Here is a 15,706-nt window from a genome sequence, read left to right on the forward strand (position 1 = left end):
ATGAAAGAATTTGTGAAAAAGGCACAAACGTGCAATATGACGACGAAAAGCGAGGGTAGGAAGCTTTAACTGGCTTTTTAGGTTGGAGATGCTGGAGTAACGGGAGTAATCTGAAGCAATGAATCTGGCTGCTCGGTTCTGGACAGATTCCAGAATTTTAATATGATTTGTTTGGTGGAGGTCAAAGACGGCAGATGCATATTCAAGTTTAGGTCTGACAATGGTGATATAAGCGAGTAGTTTAACGGAAGGTGGTGCCACGAAAATGTTGCGGCGTACGTAACCAAGGGCACGGTTAGCGGAGTAAGCTATGTGCTCTATGTGGTCATCCCATGATAGGTCGCTCGTAAGATGGACACCTAGATATTTGATTGAGTTAGTAGCAGCTATAGGACAGTTGTTGATGGTGTAAGTAGCCGGCGCGTAGTTTCTGCGACGATGGAAAGAAATGAGCAATGTTTTATTCGTATTCAGAGACATCAGCCAAGTGTTACACCACTGTTGAATGCGTAAGAGGTCATGCTGTAGGGAAGAAACATCGGTAGAGTTATGTATTGGACGGTAAAGGACACAATCGTCGGCAAAAAGACGAATATTAGATTGAACAGAAAGTGGAATGTCGTTAATATATATCAAGAATAGGAGAGGCCCGAGGACGGTACCTTGGGGCACGCCAGACAGAACTGGGGAGAGGTTGGAAGAAAGGTTATTAACATGCACAAATTGTTTGCGGTTTGTTAAGAATGCTTTGATCCAGTTGAAAACATACTGGTGAAGGCTTAGACGCGAGACTTTTAGTAGGAGACGAGAGTGAGGCACCTTGTCAAATGCTTTTTCGAAATCAAGAAACAGTGTATCAACTGGGATGTTACGATCTATGTGGAGATGGATGTCATGCAGGAATAATGTTAGTTGGGTCTCACAGGAGTGACCTTTACGAAAGCCATGCTGGTTTGGGTGAAAAAAACTTGCAGATGATAAAAAGCTGGCAACATGAGAGAAGATGACATGCTCCATGATCTTAGAACAAACACTAGTGAGCGAGATGGGGCGGTAGTTACCTGCAGATAAAACGATCGCCCTTCTTGAAGACCGGAATGACCTTCCCAATTCTCCAGTCCAATGGGACTTCACCTGTATCGAGCGACTGTTGGAAAATGATTGATAGTATGGAACCAGAGATATGCTTAGTATTTTTAAGAATTTTGGCATTGATGCCATCTATACCACATGATGAAGAATTTTTTAATTGATTGATTACATTAACGATTCCCTCTGAGCTGAACTCAATCTTCGGCATTTGCGGAAAAGCAAAATGCGGATATTCAGGAAGTTCTCCGCTAGCTTCGTTAGTAAAAACGGAACAAAATGTAGAGTTCAAGACAGATGGAACGTCACAATCGGCAATAGGGGATCCAGAATTGTCACAAAGAGAAAGTGTAGTTTTATCATCCGGTTTCATTATTTTCCAAAAGCGGCGTGGGTTGTCCCGAAGCATGTTGGGTAGTGTGGTTGAAAAAAAGTTTCTCTTTGCCAATGCCAATAATGCCATGTATTCTTTGGCTGTACTTTTATACTTGTCCCAGGCTAGTTGAGAGTTCGATTGCCTGGCAGAACGAAACTGTCGTTTCTTCTTATTTTTCATACGTTTTATATTGACATTAAACCAGGGAGAACGAGATCTTTCACATATAGTGATTGTTGGAATGTAAAGTTTGATCAAGTCCTGCATCTTGGATTTAAATAAAGCCCAATTAGATTCAGTGGATTGTTGATCGTAAGTTGAGGAAAATTCACTATAAAAGGCTGCTAAGTCGTTGTTCATAGCGACATAGTCGGCTTTGTCGTAAAGAGTCAGTAATTTCTTCGATTTGACGCTTTTTTTTATCATGTTACCGGGAAACGTAGTGTGGATCGCGGTGTGGTCACTGAGACCGCTAATATAAGAAAGAGGAGAAAAGTTATCAGGATGTGACGTAAGCAGAAGGTCAAGAACGTTGCTTGAATGATCGGTTGTGCGCGTAGGAGAAGTGACAAGCTGTGATAGACCAAACGTTAAGCACGTGTGTAAGAATTCATTGGAGACATTATCTGTGTTTTGGCAGGTGGATAGCTTGGACCAGTCAATGAAAGGAAAATTGAAATCGCCAAAAAGCAAGATGGGAGTACTAGGATTAGTAAGCGTTATCTCATGTAATACGTCATGAAAATCAGATGCAAACGAACTTTCAGAATTGGGTGAACGGTAACAGACGCCAATGAGCATATGCGGCGTGGTTGCGTGGCTGCGGACCCACAACATTTCTAAAGGCGTTTGCACGCTTACAAGGGAACATTGCAATTGACGATTAGTGGCTATTAGTACACCGCCACCGCGAGAGCTGTCCCTATCCTTGCGGAAGATATCGAACTCAGGCAGGTTGGGAAAGAGCTCAGGACTTGAGACCAGAGAATTGAGCCAAGTTTCGGTGATTAGTACGACGTTACTAGAAGAGGATGAAATGAGGCTGCTTATGGCGTCACGTTTCGGTATGAGGCTACGAATATTACTGTAAAGAATTGATACATCATGTTTAGAAGGCTTATCTGGGTTGCCGACTTTCTTTGCTAGTTGCTAACGTTTGTACTCGACAACAGTCTGAGTAGGATGATCAAATACGTATGTTTTGTTACCACAGATAAGTTTATCGTAGCGCAGTTTGATGGGCATGTTTTGAGCCTTGCCGAATTCAACCAAGCGCCTACGGGCCAAGCGCGTATGCGGAGGAAAATCTTCACTTATACCGTAGACAGTGCCTTTCAGCTTGCCGCCCCTAGAAAGAATGTGGTCTTTGTCCTTGAAATGGGCAAACTTGACAATTATTGGTCGATTCTTTCTGTCTTTAAAAGCGCCAAGCCTGTGAGCCCTTTCAATGTTGCGTGCTTGAATTGTTATATCAAGATTTTTTTCGCAATGCTGGATGATTAATTCCTCTGAATCGCGCCACGTCTCCGTTTGTTTGTCTGCGAGGCCATAGAACACTAGGTTGCATCGGCGAGATCTACATTCCATATCTTCAACGCGAGCAGTCAGCTGAGATACCTGAACACCGCAGTTGTTCGTGACTGTTTCTATATTTTCAAGCTTGAGATTGATGCTTTGAATTGACTTAAGGTCGGATTCAATCTTGTAGAGTCTGTTATTGATGTCATTAAACTTTTTTTCGTTTTCGGACAGCGTCTCCTTAATGGAAGTTAATTGTTCGATCATAGCTGACTGCCCATTTTGTAACACTTTGAGCATTTCAAGTCATTTACGAGATGAATGTAGGTTCTTTGAACATTGCTGCGACCTCGAAAGAGATAGCCTGTAAACACTAACGTAGTATTCTCGTTTCATCTATTACAGGTTTGTGTTCACCTTCGTTGGCATTGGGGCTTTTGACGCCTGCCTTTGAACGCTGGTTTCCCCCCCCCCCCCAAAAAAAGAAGTAGGCGGCCATATGAGAGGCCCGTTATAACTACAACAGTGGAACCCATGAATCAAATTAGCTTTGTGGACCACAAGCCAAATGAATGCTTCAAGTATTACGCTCTCACGTGGAGGCTCGCCGTTACGGTGACGACGCAGAAACATTGTACTTGAGACGTACGCCACGTTGTCCGAGAAATGGCTGCCTACATGCAGATGGCTTTGGGTGTCCTCAACATGCTGCACCTCATGATCGGCCCAGCAATCTTCTTTCTGGTGACCACGGCCAACCAGCACACTCGACTCGTCGTGCTGCGCGTCGACTCGCTCTTCATGGTCTGGGTGTCAGGCACGTTCTTCACGCTGTCGCTGTTCCTGTTCGCCTGTTGCATCCTGGACAATACGCTGCCACTGCGTAGCATATACCGCACTACGACTGGCACGGCGACCGTGTGCTACGCGCTATGTTCCACTTTGTTCACCACTCAAGAGCTCACGCTGGGGAACACCATGTTCGGGCGAATAGCAGCGGCATTGTCGGTTATGAACAGCTTCGCTTATATCACATCTGCCGTTATTGCCTATCAACCTGCCATCCTGTAGGCAAGCGTGACGCTGGGCTTTAGCATGTTCACCCACGTGAACAGACATTCTTGATTCGGGCCTTGTCCACCGAATATGTGCGACGATGAATATGCCACGGTTACTTGGTGGCGAGAGACCAGCTCTCACGAATTCACACCAGTTACCGGTGGTGTTAAGCGTCGTTAGAAGAAACTTAAGTTCGAGACCCTTGTAATGCTTTTGACATATGTGTTTTATGTGTACTCGTTCGCAACTTTCTCTAATATGTTAGTACAACATGTCTCGATTGTGGAGTCGCTTCGTACAAGTGTGCTTTAGTAGATGCAGCACAACTCCAAGTAACTCATCGTTGCGGCTCTGCGCGCATTCATATCAAATTATAACGTGAAATACTTGTCATGATTATGGCATAAATGCTTCAATTTTTTGGCGGCTAGCGTAAGCTTGCTTCTGATGTCATGAACAGGTCGTTATTACCTTAGTTTCTTTTTTCCTCGCACTTCATTCACTCTATCAAAAAGGCAACATGACTTGCACTTCTAACACCCGCATTTTATTGAGTCGCCGAAATTTTCACTAGGGTGATAACTTTTTGTGGCCTTGTTTCCAGAAACTTTGTGAAGAGCGCATTTAAGCATATAGCTTTGTTGCACTTTCAATCTATTGAAACATCGCAAGTAAGCAGTGGTATCAGGGAGAGCGAAACAGTGAAATGATCCGTCAGAACCTTATGACATTTTACTGTATCCGTTCGATCTTGCAGACACAAGCGCATGAGAGGCTTATTTTCTTTTTTGTAAACTACATTTAGAAGATTGTTGTTGTCTGGAAACATCATCAGGGCATAACGCAAGAGCTTGCTTTTAACCCCACTTTGCCGCAGTATACGTAGACTGCTTCACTAATAAGAGTAAATGAAAACTTCAGTAGCAAATAAAATGGATATTGAAGTGGCATTGACAAATTGTTGATCTCTTGGACATTATTCTGGCCAAGTATGAGCTTGGACAAGTTAAAAGGATCTTCTTGCTTGTGTGTATTCGCGCTGCTAACATATTGCAACAAATACCGTGTTCCCAGTGAAAGATTAATGATCGCTGGCTTTAACAGATCCTCTCGATCAGTTATAAGCTGCTAGCTTTCATTATTTTAAAGAGAACTTTGATCCTGTAATTAAAAGAGTAAGCTATATATCTTACGTTTGCGATTCTCCTTTTTTTCATTATTTTCCATTCGCTCGTTTTTTTTTTACATTTAAAAAAAGTTTTTTTTTCTCTTCCATGATGAGTTTTCCATGATGAGAAATACGAAAATACGCATGTGAGTTTTATCAACTCACATGCGTATTGTCGTATTTTTTCTATTTTCGTTGATTTGGAAATGATCAGGCAAGCTTCAATCGTCTGCATAGAAGGCTGTGTAGGAGCAGTCAGCGTTTTTAAGAACGAGAATATTGAGGACCCGTCCGACTTTGCCGCATGTTCCGTGTTTCTACTAAGGCAACCGCGACTCGACTCCCTAAAGTATGCGGCTTGAGTGCTTCGCTTATTATTATTGTCAGGGGGGAAAGTGTTTGTAGATTTCCTTAAATAGAAAAATTTTACAACACATCTGATGCCTCAGTTAACATTTCCTGTTTTGCGGCTACACGGCAAGTCCCCCCCCCCCCAAAAAAAAAAGATCACATCTTGCCACAATGATCTACAACGACGACCTTAGATGTACTTCGGACTGCATGATTACTTGGAAAAATTTTAAATCGATCGTTCTCAAATTGGGTTCAGCGAATCCATTTTCGGTAGTCCGCAAAACCCATCCTCGAAAAAAAAAACGTCCATTCGAAGACTCATAAATTCATAAGACAGCAGCCTCTTTTAAACTATGGAATGCTTCCCGCATAACACTTTTGCATTTACGTGGTTGTAAAGCTTTTGTGTCATTTTCTACGATTAACGCACAGCACACCTACTCTATGCTTGCATATTTGGAGAACAACAGCAGCTATAAAAACGGGCTGAATGCGTCTGCACTGTGCAGAAGTAATATTGCAAGATGGGTAGATGATCGAATTGGCGTGGCACTTTAGTTTGGCTGTTCTTTGTCACTGAGAAGCAAGAAGCACCTATACTGCACCTCCCCCATGTGTCGTCTCAGTGCAAAGGCTCCCTTATTACTTCCCTAAAACATCAATGGCCGAGAATCACTGCTTCAGATGTTGCAAGCGGATACTCCTTAAACATGTTCGAGAGTGTGAAAAATTCCCATTCGAAGATTGTTGTTTCAATGCGTTACAGCGTACATCAAAGACATTTTAAATACATGTGTACTTCTGCTGAGGTGGCCAGGCTCGAGCTGCTTGCGTTCTCAAATAATACTATATAGTGTATCGTGGTGCATTCGCTACAACTGCTGCAACTACAGCTACAGCTTCATTGGACCTTAGATTTGCGGGTGTTTTTTTTGAAGCAAACTTACTGCTTCACGACAATCATCCCGGAGACACATCAACTAATGTTCCTGTACAATGTCGAGAACAGACGATAATTCAAGTGCACACCGAAGCTCGATAAATGAGCAGTGCTATACAGGTAAAATACTGACGAAAAGTTTCTAGTCCTTGAAGCCGGTCATATTCACAAAGTGGAAGCGCACACGTGAGTCATCCATCGATTATCTGCTTGATTAATAAATAAACGCCTGAGGAATTATCAACTGTGTAGACCTTCATATGCGCTGCATCGTCTGTTCGTGGTCTAAGTTACAAAACTTACCATTCACGCATGCCATTAGTGCATCCGTAGATGAGATCTTCCATGTATTATCTTTTCTGTCGCAGTGCGCCCTCTATGTTTATAATCAGTACTTGTGTTGTCCAGTTCTGCTCTGTTCACCATGTTTGCACTCTTTACATCCATTTGTAGTTTATACTTATTGAAACCAGCTAGCTCACCCTTCGCTCATTTTAAACGGCATTTATGCCTACCTGTCTAGATCACTAGAGCGATTGAACAAAGAAAACATTAAACAAATAGTATCTAATTAAATGCATATTATTTAGTAAGCAAGATCATCAGTTTTTTTTTTTCGTCAGCAGTACCTTTGTGTTGCTTTCCTTCGTCCATGGCTCAAGCGTTTGCTATACTCACTCAATATTTTATATCAGCAGATATCCCAGATGCAAACTATTTGAAAAGTATGAGAAAAACTGGTTTCTTTTAACGGCACTGTTCCTCAGTCAAGCAAAGCCATGGGCGTATATAGCCATGGCTTCAGTGGACCCAGGACAACGCAGACGCATGACAAGAATATATTCCGGAGGGTTCGAATCCCCCGGAAAAGTATCAATTTTGTTTTAATATATGTATACACGCACATGTTCAAACGCAAGCATGAACACTTATTGTTGACCCCCCACCCCCACCCCACACCCTCCCCATGGAAAAATTTAGTGGCGCTGTCTCTGACCTAGACATCCAGCTACCAATATCAATAGGCGCTTATATTATACTTCATAAATGCCTAAAGCACATAGAAAAGAAAATATGACTTATAATTATGAGTAACAATGTGGCGAGCGAGAATTACATTAATGTTACTTGAATACACTTATCTGAATTTCCATTTCTAAAGTCCTGGGCTGGCCTACGCAGGCTATGCGAAGCCCAGACCATCTGAGTGATTGCTCACAAATATGCCTCGTGTATCGGCAAGATCAATGTGGGTAGAATACATATATCCGCGCCTTCTGCCTCCCTCATAAAACGATCCCCTGCGAAAGATTGGCGGGACTAGCTTGTCTTAGCATATTAGCGACTTGCTGCAGCGGCCTATATAGTTTCGAGAAACTTGTGCCAGCAAGCTCGGACGGTAGCTCAAGCAAAAGTTGATGTTCAGCGCTACTGCTATAAGGCAGGTGTCACGTGTTCTCCAGTGATGAACTTTCCGCTTCGTCAAACTTCTCGTCAATCCCACCAGACAAAAGAAAATTTCTTTCGCTATATCCCCTGACCTCGTTTTGTCTATCGATTTATAATTTTTCTAGCTCCCAGTGTTCTTTTGGTGGCCGCCCAATGCTCTTTTCCTTTCATCAGGTTATTTTTTTTCTTTCCTTCAACATCCAATATTGGTTGCGTCCATCAGTATGATACTTTGAGCTCTTAATCAATCATCCGTACTGACCTCGTGTCATAGACTCTGTGAACAAAGGCAGCAGCTGTAGTTTGGAGTCAAATTAAATACATCTATATTACCTACTCTTACTTCTTTTTCTTTATATTTCAGAGCCTTATTTCTGAACAAGCTTGGTTTCTTTCGCTCCATTTTTGATAAATGATTGCTTTCTTTAATCTAATTTGGTAGATTAAACAGTAGCGGCAGGAAAGTCCACTTATGGCCTGGTATATGTCCTATTGTTCAGTTTTATGGCACTCTTATCGTACACCATGCACAGCTGGATGATAATGTCGGTAACACGAGCGCAGCGCCACCTTGATCACAGACGAAACACTGAAAGCTATACATTGTCCCCATGTCATTATCTTATCGTAGCGACTGCTCTAATATACCATGTCATTTTAAACTACAGTCAAGTGCTGGGTCGGAAACGAACCAGTGGGCTTTCGCGTAGGAATGCATTAGAACGCTGAAGGCTGAAATAAAGAAGCCTGAATCTGAATGATCACAACAATAAAATGTGCGATAGGAAATTCAAAAAATAAATGAATGAAGTAGAACAAGCTGTTTTTATTTTTATCACTTCGCTTTGTTCGCTCAAACTTGGTCTCAGTATGAACGTTGAATGTGCACAAGAACCGGCCTAATCACTTTTATTCATTTTTTTTCTGTCATGGCTCATCATGGCTCACTATCGTCCGTAACATGGCTCATACCCAGTACAGGTTAATAGCCGGGTATCGGGTGGATTGTTACATTATTCGCTGTCATGTGTCATTAGCAGATGCGACAGTTAATATACTGCAAAGTGCACTTGGCAACGACCTCTCTCGCACGTCATCTTCTCTGCCTGCACTACAAGAGCGTAGATGTCATGCCGAATCTTGGTGTCTCAGAGTGGGTCTGCCCCATGAAAGGAAAGCATTCAAAGCGACGTTAATGGAAGACAGCGAGGTTCCCAAGCGTAAGGCACAACAAGCAGCGGCAACAACTTTTCCGGACCCCGGCCCGACGACCGCTGGCTTTAGCCGCGCCCATGACGTCACCGCTACCCTATGACCGTCAACGTGGAATACGTGAGCACGCCCATGGGGATGATCAACGTCCTCCAGGTGGTGTGCGGCGTGCCGGCCGTCGTGCTTCTCCTCGGCGCGCACGAGCTGTCCTCCATCGCGGGCCGCGCTGACGTGCTGCTGATGGTGGTCGTGGCCAGCGCCTGCCTTCTCACCTCCGTCGCCGCTCTCGTCGCCTGCCTGACGGGCTCTCCCGATCTGCCCTACTGCTTCCTCATGAAGTTCCACTCGTCCGTCGCCATGGCCGCCTACGTGCCCAGCAGTGCCAACTACATGTGCCACGAGTCCCGACTGGAGCCGTACTCGATGCGCGCATTCGCGGGCGTCGCCTGCATACTCACGGGACTCATGTTCCTCGCGCACGCGGTCGTCGTTCACCAGCCCATCAGCGGGAACGTGTGAGCTTCGTGAATGGGCCGGATTTTATTGCTGAATTATTAGTTCCTCTTTTGTGTAGCTGTATAAAGCTTAATGTGCCTATAAGAGTGCACGTGTTTACATTTTGCCACATTGGAAGCAAGCAGTCAGTACAAAGCAGCTTCCATTGTAGAGAGCTAAAATAGGAAAGCTTTTTAGTCAGAAGTATTAGATATTGAAAAGTTGACTTGCCTCACAGTAAGTACACTGACAGAATTTCAGTGTGATTATTTTATAACATACGAATTGTTAGTCTTGCAACGTACTAACTACTCCATACTGCAGATCTTTCCGGGGTTAACTTAAAGTGAGAATTTTCCGTAGCACAACTTGCTGTGTTATTCAATATTTGTGGGCTCAGTAGACAGCTGCTACATCCATAAAATACTAATACATTGTATTGATTGATTGATATGTGAGATCTAACGTCCCAAAACCAACATATGATTGTGAGAGACGCCGTAGCGGAGAGCTCCGGAAATTTCGACCACCTGGGGTTCTTTAACTTGCACCCGAATCTGAGCACACGGGCCTACAGAATTTCCGCCTCCATCGGAAACGCAGCCGCCGCAGCCGAGATTTGATTCCGCGACCTGCTGCCCAGCAGCCGAGTACCTTGACCACTGACCACTGCGACGGGACATATACTGATACATGGGAGGTATATAAAGTTAGAATAGGAAGAAGGTACTACATCGAATAAATGTGTAAGGGCGTTCGGTCTCGTTATGTATCAATACAAAACATACAAATGGCTCTGAGTTGACATTCGTGAGAACAGTTCGTCTGCGTATCTTGAAGCAGGGCCACAACGCTCGTCATTCACATGGGCCATTTTGTGGGAGATGAGGTCGGTGTGTCGAAATCGAAATATGATGAAGGGGTCGTCCACGGAGTTGTAGGCCGTGGAATGGCGCCAGAACATCACACGATGACAGTAATCAAGGCCTGAAACTAGCTACTGCGAGAGAACTTGAAACCTCGTAAACAGCAACCACGCCTTATGCATGCAGCTCCTGTACTATTCGAAACATTGGTTAGTGTAAACCGCCCGCATGCAACATCTCTGAAACCACAGTCGGGGCTGCAAGACGCAGATTGTGCCAATGTTTTTTTTTCAGTGTTTTGTTAGCTATGTTTTCAGATTTTGTGTGAACCTATGGTCGCGAGCTTCATTCGTATAGGTCGCCAGTTATTTATCATCTGTTTGTACTCCCATGACAATGTAAAATTGTGGTTTTATCCAATAGATTGCATAAATACAAAGCGCGGCAAGTTTTCAATAACTGGGGTTCAGCTTAGCACAGCGATGCACGAACCCGTCGCCGTTCACTGGGCAAGCTATTTCTGAATTTCTCTGTGTTTATGAGTTGGAGGCCTTTTTTGTAGCTATCTTTTTCTTTCCGCCTTTCTTTCTTTGTCTATATTTCCCTGTTTTATTTTCCTTTCGTCTTTCGCGTCTCTGTTTACTTCTATTCGTTTCTTTCTTCATTTTTCTGCCTATATCCTAATATTTTCATATTTCTTTCCCTTTCTTTCGTATCTCTGTGTTACTCTCTCGGTAAACCTCACTTGCTTCCCCCTTCTATCTTTATCTCTCTCTCTCTCTCGTTCTCTGTAAAAAAATTTAATTTTTTGTTTTTTTTACCATCTCTCTTGTTCTCCTTTTCTTTTTATTCTCTCTTCCTCGTTGTATCGATGTTCGCTTTACTCTCCCCCTCACCTCTGTTTTGTAACCTCTTGCTGTACGATACTGTACTAGGCTATGCTATGTCAGTGGGCCTGGGCAGCCGTGAGGTACGGTACGAAGAACTTTACTTAAAAATCTAGAAGAGTGCCGCCCCTTAGGGCGATACAACAGGCTGCTGCCACGTGGGTACAGTTATATCTAACCTAAGCGGGTGGTACAATCGAATAAAAAAGCCCGGATAGCGGAGAAATCAAGACGCTTGCCTTCAGATAATAGGTACGTGAGTTAAAATCTAGCTGCCTCATGGGAATTACTTTTCCAAAATTTTCTGTTTTTTTTCATACGAAGAAGGTGACGAAAAAAATGTGAACGATGGAGAGAGCACATGACAGTTCATAATGATGATGATTTTGGTGATGATTACAATTTTTGACATGCTGGAACGGCTTCCCTGTAAAACGACTGAAAAAGCGCGTAATGTGAAACAGCAACACTTAAAAACTGAGTATGACAAAATGACGAGGTGCTCAAACAATGCCCATACGCGAATAGAGTTTAGGACCTGTGCAGCATCAATCTCATCTAAAGTCAGTAAGTCAGTAAAAGAATATTTTTTTATTTTAACATACTGCTGGCTTTTCACGGCCCATGCAGGAGGAACTTTATTTAGTTCACAATAGGCGCGAGTGCGAAAAACATTTTTGAACGTCTTCTTTCCATTGTCCGTGGTTCGTTTATTCTTTTTAATTTCATACTACGACAATTAATTGAGAATTGAATTGAAAAGTTCATAATGATTAAAAATATTTTTATGCCTAGCTTGCATTGTACCTAATATCTGCACCTTTGATGAACTTTCATCAAGTTATTTAAAGAATGTTAAGGGCAGCTGCCCTCACTGTAACAGTGCTGCAAGAAAATAGATTGACATCGACTAAAAGTCGATCTTATAACTATGGTAAGTGAGCAAATTTATGCGCACTCTCTTCAAGCTCTTTTTGTCACAATTATGAAGAACGCTCAGAAACATTGGTTGTCAATGTTAGCATTGGTGTGTTACCCTTCAAAAGGGGAGGGGGGGCAGCGAAGGTTCTTCGCAGATGCTCCCTTTCTATTACGACGAGAAAAATTGCGCCGAACGAAATGGGACACCAGAAGAATGCACACAACACAGGCGCTAACTTCCAACTTCCTGTGTCGATCGTGTGTATTCTTCTTGTGTCCCCGTTCATTTAGCGCTATTTTTCTCGTGATCACTACGTACCAAGTCAAAATTTTAACAGTTCTCCTATTAAATCAATATACGGGGCTCACTTTGAGTCCTCTCCCTGAAGTTCAAACGCAGTCTCCCTGTTATGCCAATGTATAGGGTTGACTTTGCACCCTATCCTTTAGGTGACAAAAGGACGCTGCCACCCCCACCCCCTCTGTATACGCCAATGAATGTTGCAGCAAACATTAGTTCCTCTCATTTTTTTTTTCTTTGAGAAACCAAGGCATGCGAAACAAGGCATACGAAATTAGGGGAATGCACTTCTATGCATCTGACCCACTCTGTCTGAAAGATGTATAAGTCGCAGGAACGGTTTATCAATGTCAAGCTGTTCTCGCAGAGGAAAGGCTCTGTGGAGTGCGCGGTAATTTGTGCCAGTGGGTACGCATTAAACATTACTCTGGTTGCACGCTGACTTTTGCAATCAGCACAACGGTGAAAGCGCACGATGAAAGGGACGTGCGAAAAAATTCTGGCGTTGGTATGTATGCGAGTATCTTGCATAGATTTCTTGCACATGCGTGGTGAAAGCAAACTCAATACATCCAACAGCTCGTTCGGTAAAACGACGAGCCCCGCTGCACTAGATAAAAATGCTTCGTAAAAGAATATAGATTACTTTAATAGCGCTCTCCTCGTATGCGGATATACATTTTTCGCGGCCTGTCTTTCAATATGCTTGAATATTTTTCTCAGTTCCTCGCTTTAGAGTACTGTCAAGTATTCCAATACATGTTGCATTCGGCTTTCAACCTCGACATTTCGGATGAATTATTTGGTCAACCGATATAGCTGAGAATGACCCAGTTGATATTCTATTACAATAAAACTTTAACTGCAAAAAAAGACAAAGAAGAGAGATGACTGAATTAATTCGAACATGCCCATATTATACTGGTTGTTTTTTTCTGCGCCTAGAATTAATTAGTTGCCAGACTATTGCAGTGTTAACATACATCCTACTAGAAACCTTCAATATTTGCATTGCGGCACCACTTTGGGAAACTTGAGTAGGGAACTTTTGTCGGGGCTCATGTGATTGTAACTACAACGCACACTTGGCCACGGGGCGAAAAGAATGACCCTTCCGAGAAATCTGAGCCAAATATGAATTTTTCCAAGACAGTGAGAAACCTAAGGTATCGCAATGTTGCAGCAATAATTACTAACGCGTCTTTTTTTTTCTCTTCTAACAAATGACGTCAATTCAAGAAGCGTTGTAGCGTGAGATGCTGCTTAGGTGACCGTGGATGTAAACGATTCACCTTGTTCGTTCTCCTGCGCTCCCTTTGCGATTTTGGTAGGGTTTTGATAGAGGCCGAGACAACCAGTATAAGGGACATTGACATGACACCATTATGCGTCATCTTGTCGTAAATTACGAAGCTTATCTGCTGTGGAGATAAGCATATCAAGATAAGAAAGCGCGCATTTCACTGTGCTGGCTGTGCAACAACATATCGGCCCCAATGATGCCAGCGCGTACAACCTATTGCCAGAACGAAAACATCTGAGATCAAGAGGTGTTTCACGTCTTCTGCCACAGAAGAGAAGCCCATGGGCCGTGACAGCGTGCAGAATTTCACATTGGTGGTTCATGATGAAGAAAAATAACCGTATAAAACACGCGGGTTTATCTCGAGAGCATATCGCTTCGTGCTGCCTCTTTATAGGTCCCGTGTGTCTGATCATGAGTGTCGGGATGGAAGTGCACTCAAACTTTTCACCATTTTTCGTTTTATTAATGACATTGACAATGTACATGGCGACACATGGTAACACAGGCGAAAAAATGAACAGCACAGGTACTAAATAACGCACTATTTTACAAAAAAAAAATACTGTACAAGGGTTTCCCGGCAACCACCACGGCCACTTTTAAACAAGTAGCAGGTTTGTCGTCTTTTTTTTTTTAGTCAACAGATGTAGCGGCGTGGCAAGTCGAGGCGGCGCCTGGTCACCCCATATTAGTTTTCATTTTTCCACGTTTTCATACTTTGGTCCATCTGCAAGCAACAGTCCATCATCTGTTAATAATGGTTCTTTGTTGCACTTTGTCCGCTTTTATACAACTGTACACATAAACACTTGTATACATTTGGCTGTACAAGTTGACAACCAACCGAATAGAAACAGGAAAATTGGCCAGGACTAGCACAGAAAACATTTATTGTTGTATTTAACTGTAGCGTACAACTGCGTCATAAATCGAGATAAATTAATACGGATAAAATTTCACCCATTCTGTCAGTGACATTCCATCCCCCCCTCACCGCCTGGACTCGGACTTGCGCTGTCTAACACTCCTAAAGATGACATGTACCGAAATACTGAAACGAATGGACGGGGAAATGCCTTCCCTCGTAGTTCAATCGATAGAGCATAGTATGCGCAATCCGAAGGTTATTCTTTTATATCTTGCTAAAAGAACGGGGTATTTCGGTTCGCTAGCTTCAATTTCAGTCTATGTCAAACTTGGTACGCAACAGTTGAATACCACAAATAACGTCATCTATGTTTTCCTGGTCTGTCTGTTCAATTCATTTGGTCGTATCTAACATGTAAACAAGCCCCTCGAAAAAAAAAAGAAACCCTTATTTTATTCAGCATATAATGAGAAGTATTCAACACTTAAATCAATAAGAAATGAATGCACTTTTCATAAACTTTTTAAACTAACCAGGCTATTTCACACTTTAAAAAAGAAAGTCTCGTTTGATTTTATAATACGCCAACATTGAAATTTTGTCACATTTATGGCGAATTGTGACTCTGCCAGGCAGCAGCAGGTGAAACAAAAGATACATTTTCCAACTTAACCAGACTGTTTAAATGCTGTCATATTATCAAGTCCAGACTATCATTGGCTGAACAAACAAGCCCAGGCGATTACTCAACTATAATTCCGTAAATCACTTTGGTGCAGCTCTCTTGAAATGATATCGGGTAAAAAGCGATGGTGAAAAATATTTTTACGTCATCAGCTTTCAACACTCAGAAGCAAAATTTAGCTTCGAATGATTTGGTTTTCGTGCTGTTGATTG

The 15,706-nt window shown here is 42.7% G+C and overlaps 3 protein-coding genes across 5 annotated transcripts in view; 2 read left to right on the forward strand and 1 right to left on the reverse strand.

Annotated features, from left to right (window-relative positions):
* The window catches only part of LOC142817662 (uncharacterized), a 32,962-nt gene extending 27,962 nt beyond the window's left edge, over positions 1-5,000 (forward strand). For both annotated transcript variants that reach the window (XM_075894852.1, XM_075894853.1), the window contains one exon: positions 3,389-5,000. In XM_075894852.1, coding sequence (XP_075750967.1) covers positions 3,650-4,054 — 405 coding nt within the window. In that variant the 5' untranslated portion in view covers positions 3,389-3,649 and the 3' untranslated portion in view covers positions 4,055-5,000. The remainder of the gene's footprint in view (positions 1-3,388) is intronic.
* LOC142817663 (uncharacterized) overlaps positions 1-15,706 on the forward strand; it is a 327,371-nt gene that overhangs the window by 135,267 nt on the left and 176,398 nt on the right. The gene's annotated exons all lie outside the window — the stretch shown is intronic.
* The window catches only part of LOC119174012 (uncharacterized), a 34,770-nt gene continuing 33,447 nt past the window's right edge, over positions 14,384-15,706 (reverse strand). The window contains exon 6 of the mRNA XM_075894851.1: positions 14,384-14,668. Within this exon, the coding sequence (XP_075750966.1) occupies position 14,668 (1 nt within the window). The 3' untranslated portion in view covers positions 14,384-14,667. The remainder of the gene's footprint in view (positions 14,669-15,706) is intronic.

The sequence above is a fragment of the Rhipicephalus microplus genome, chromosome 5 (assembly GCF_043290135.1).
Source record: "Rhipicephalus microplus isolate Deutch F79 chromosome 5, USDA_Rmic, whole genome shotgun sequence".
Classification (NCBI taxonomy): domain Eukaryota; kingdom Metazoa; phylum Arthropoda; class Arachnida; order Ixodida; family Ixodidae; genus Rhipicephalus; species Rhipicephalus microplus.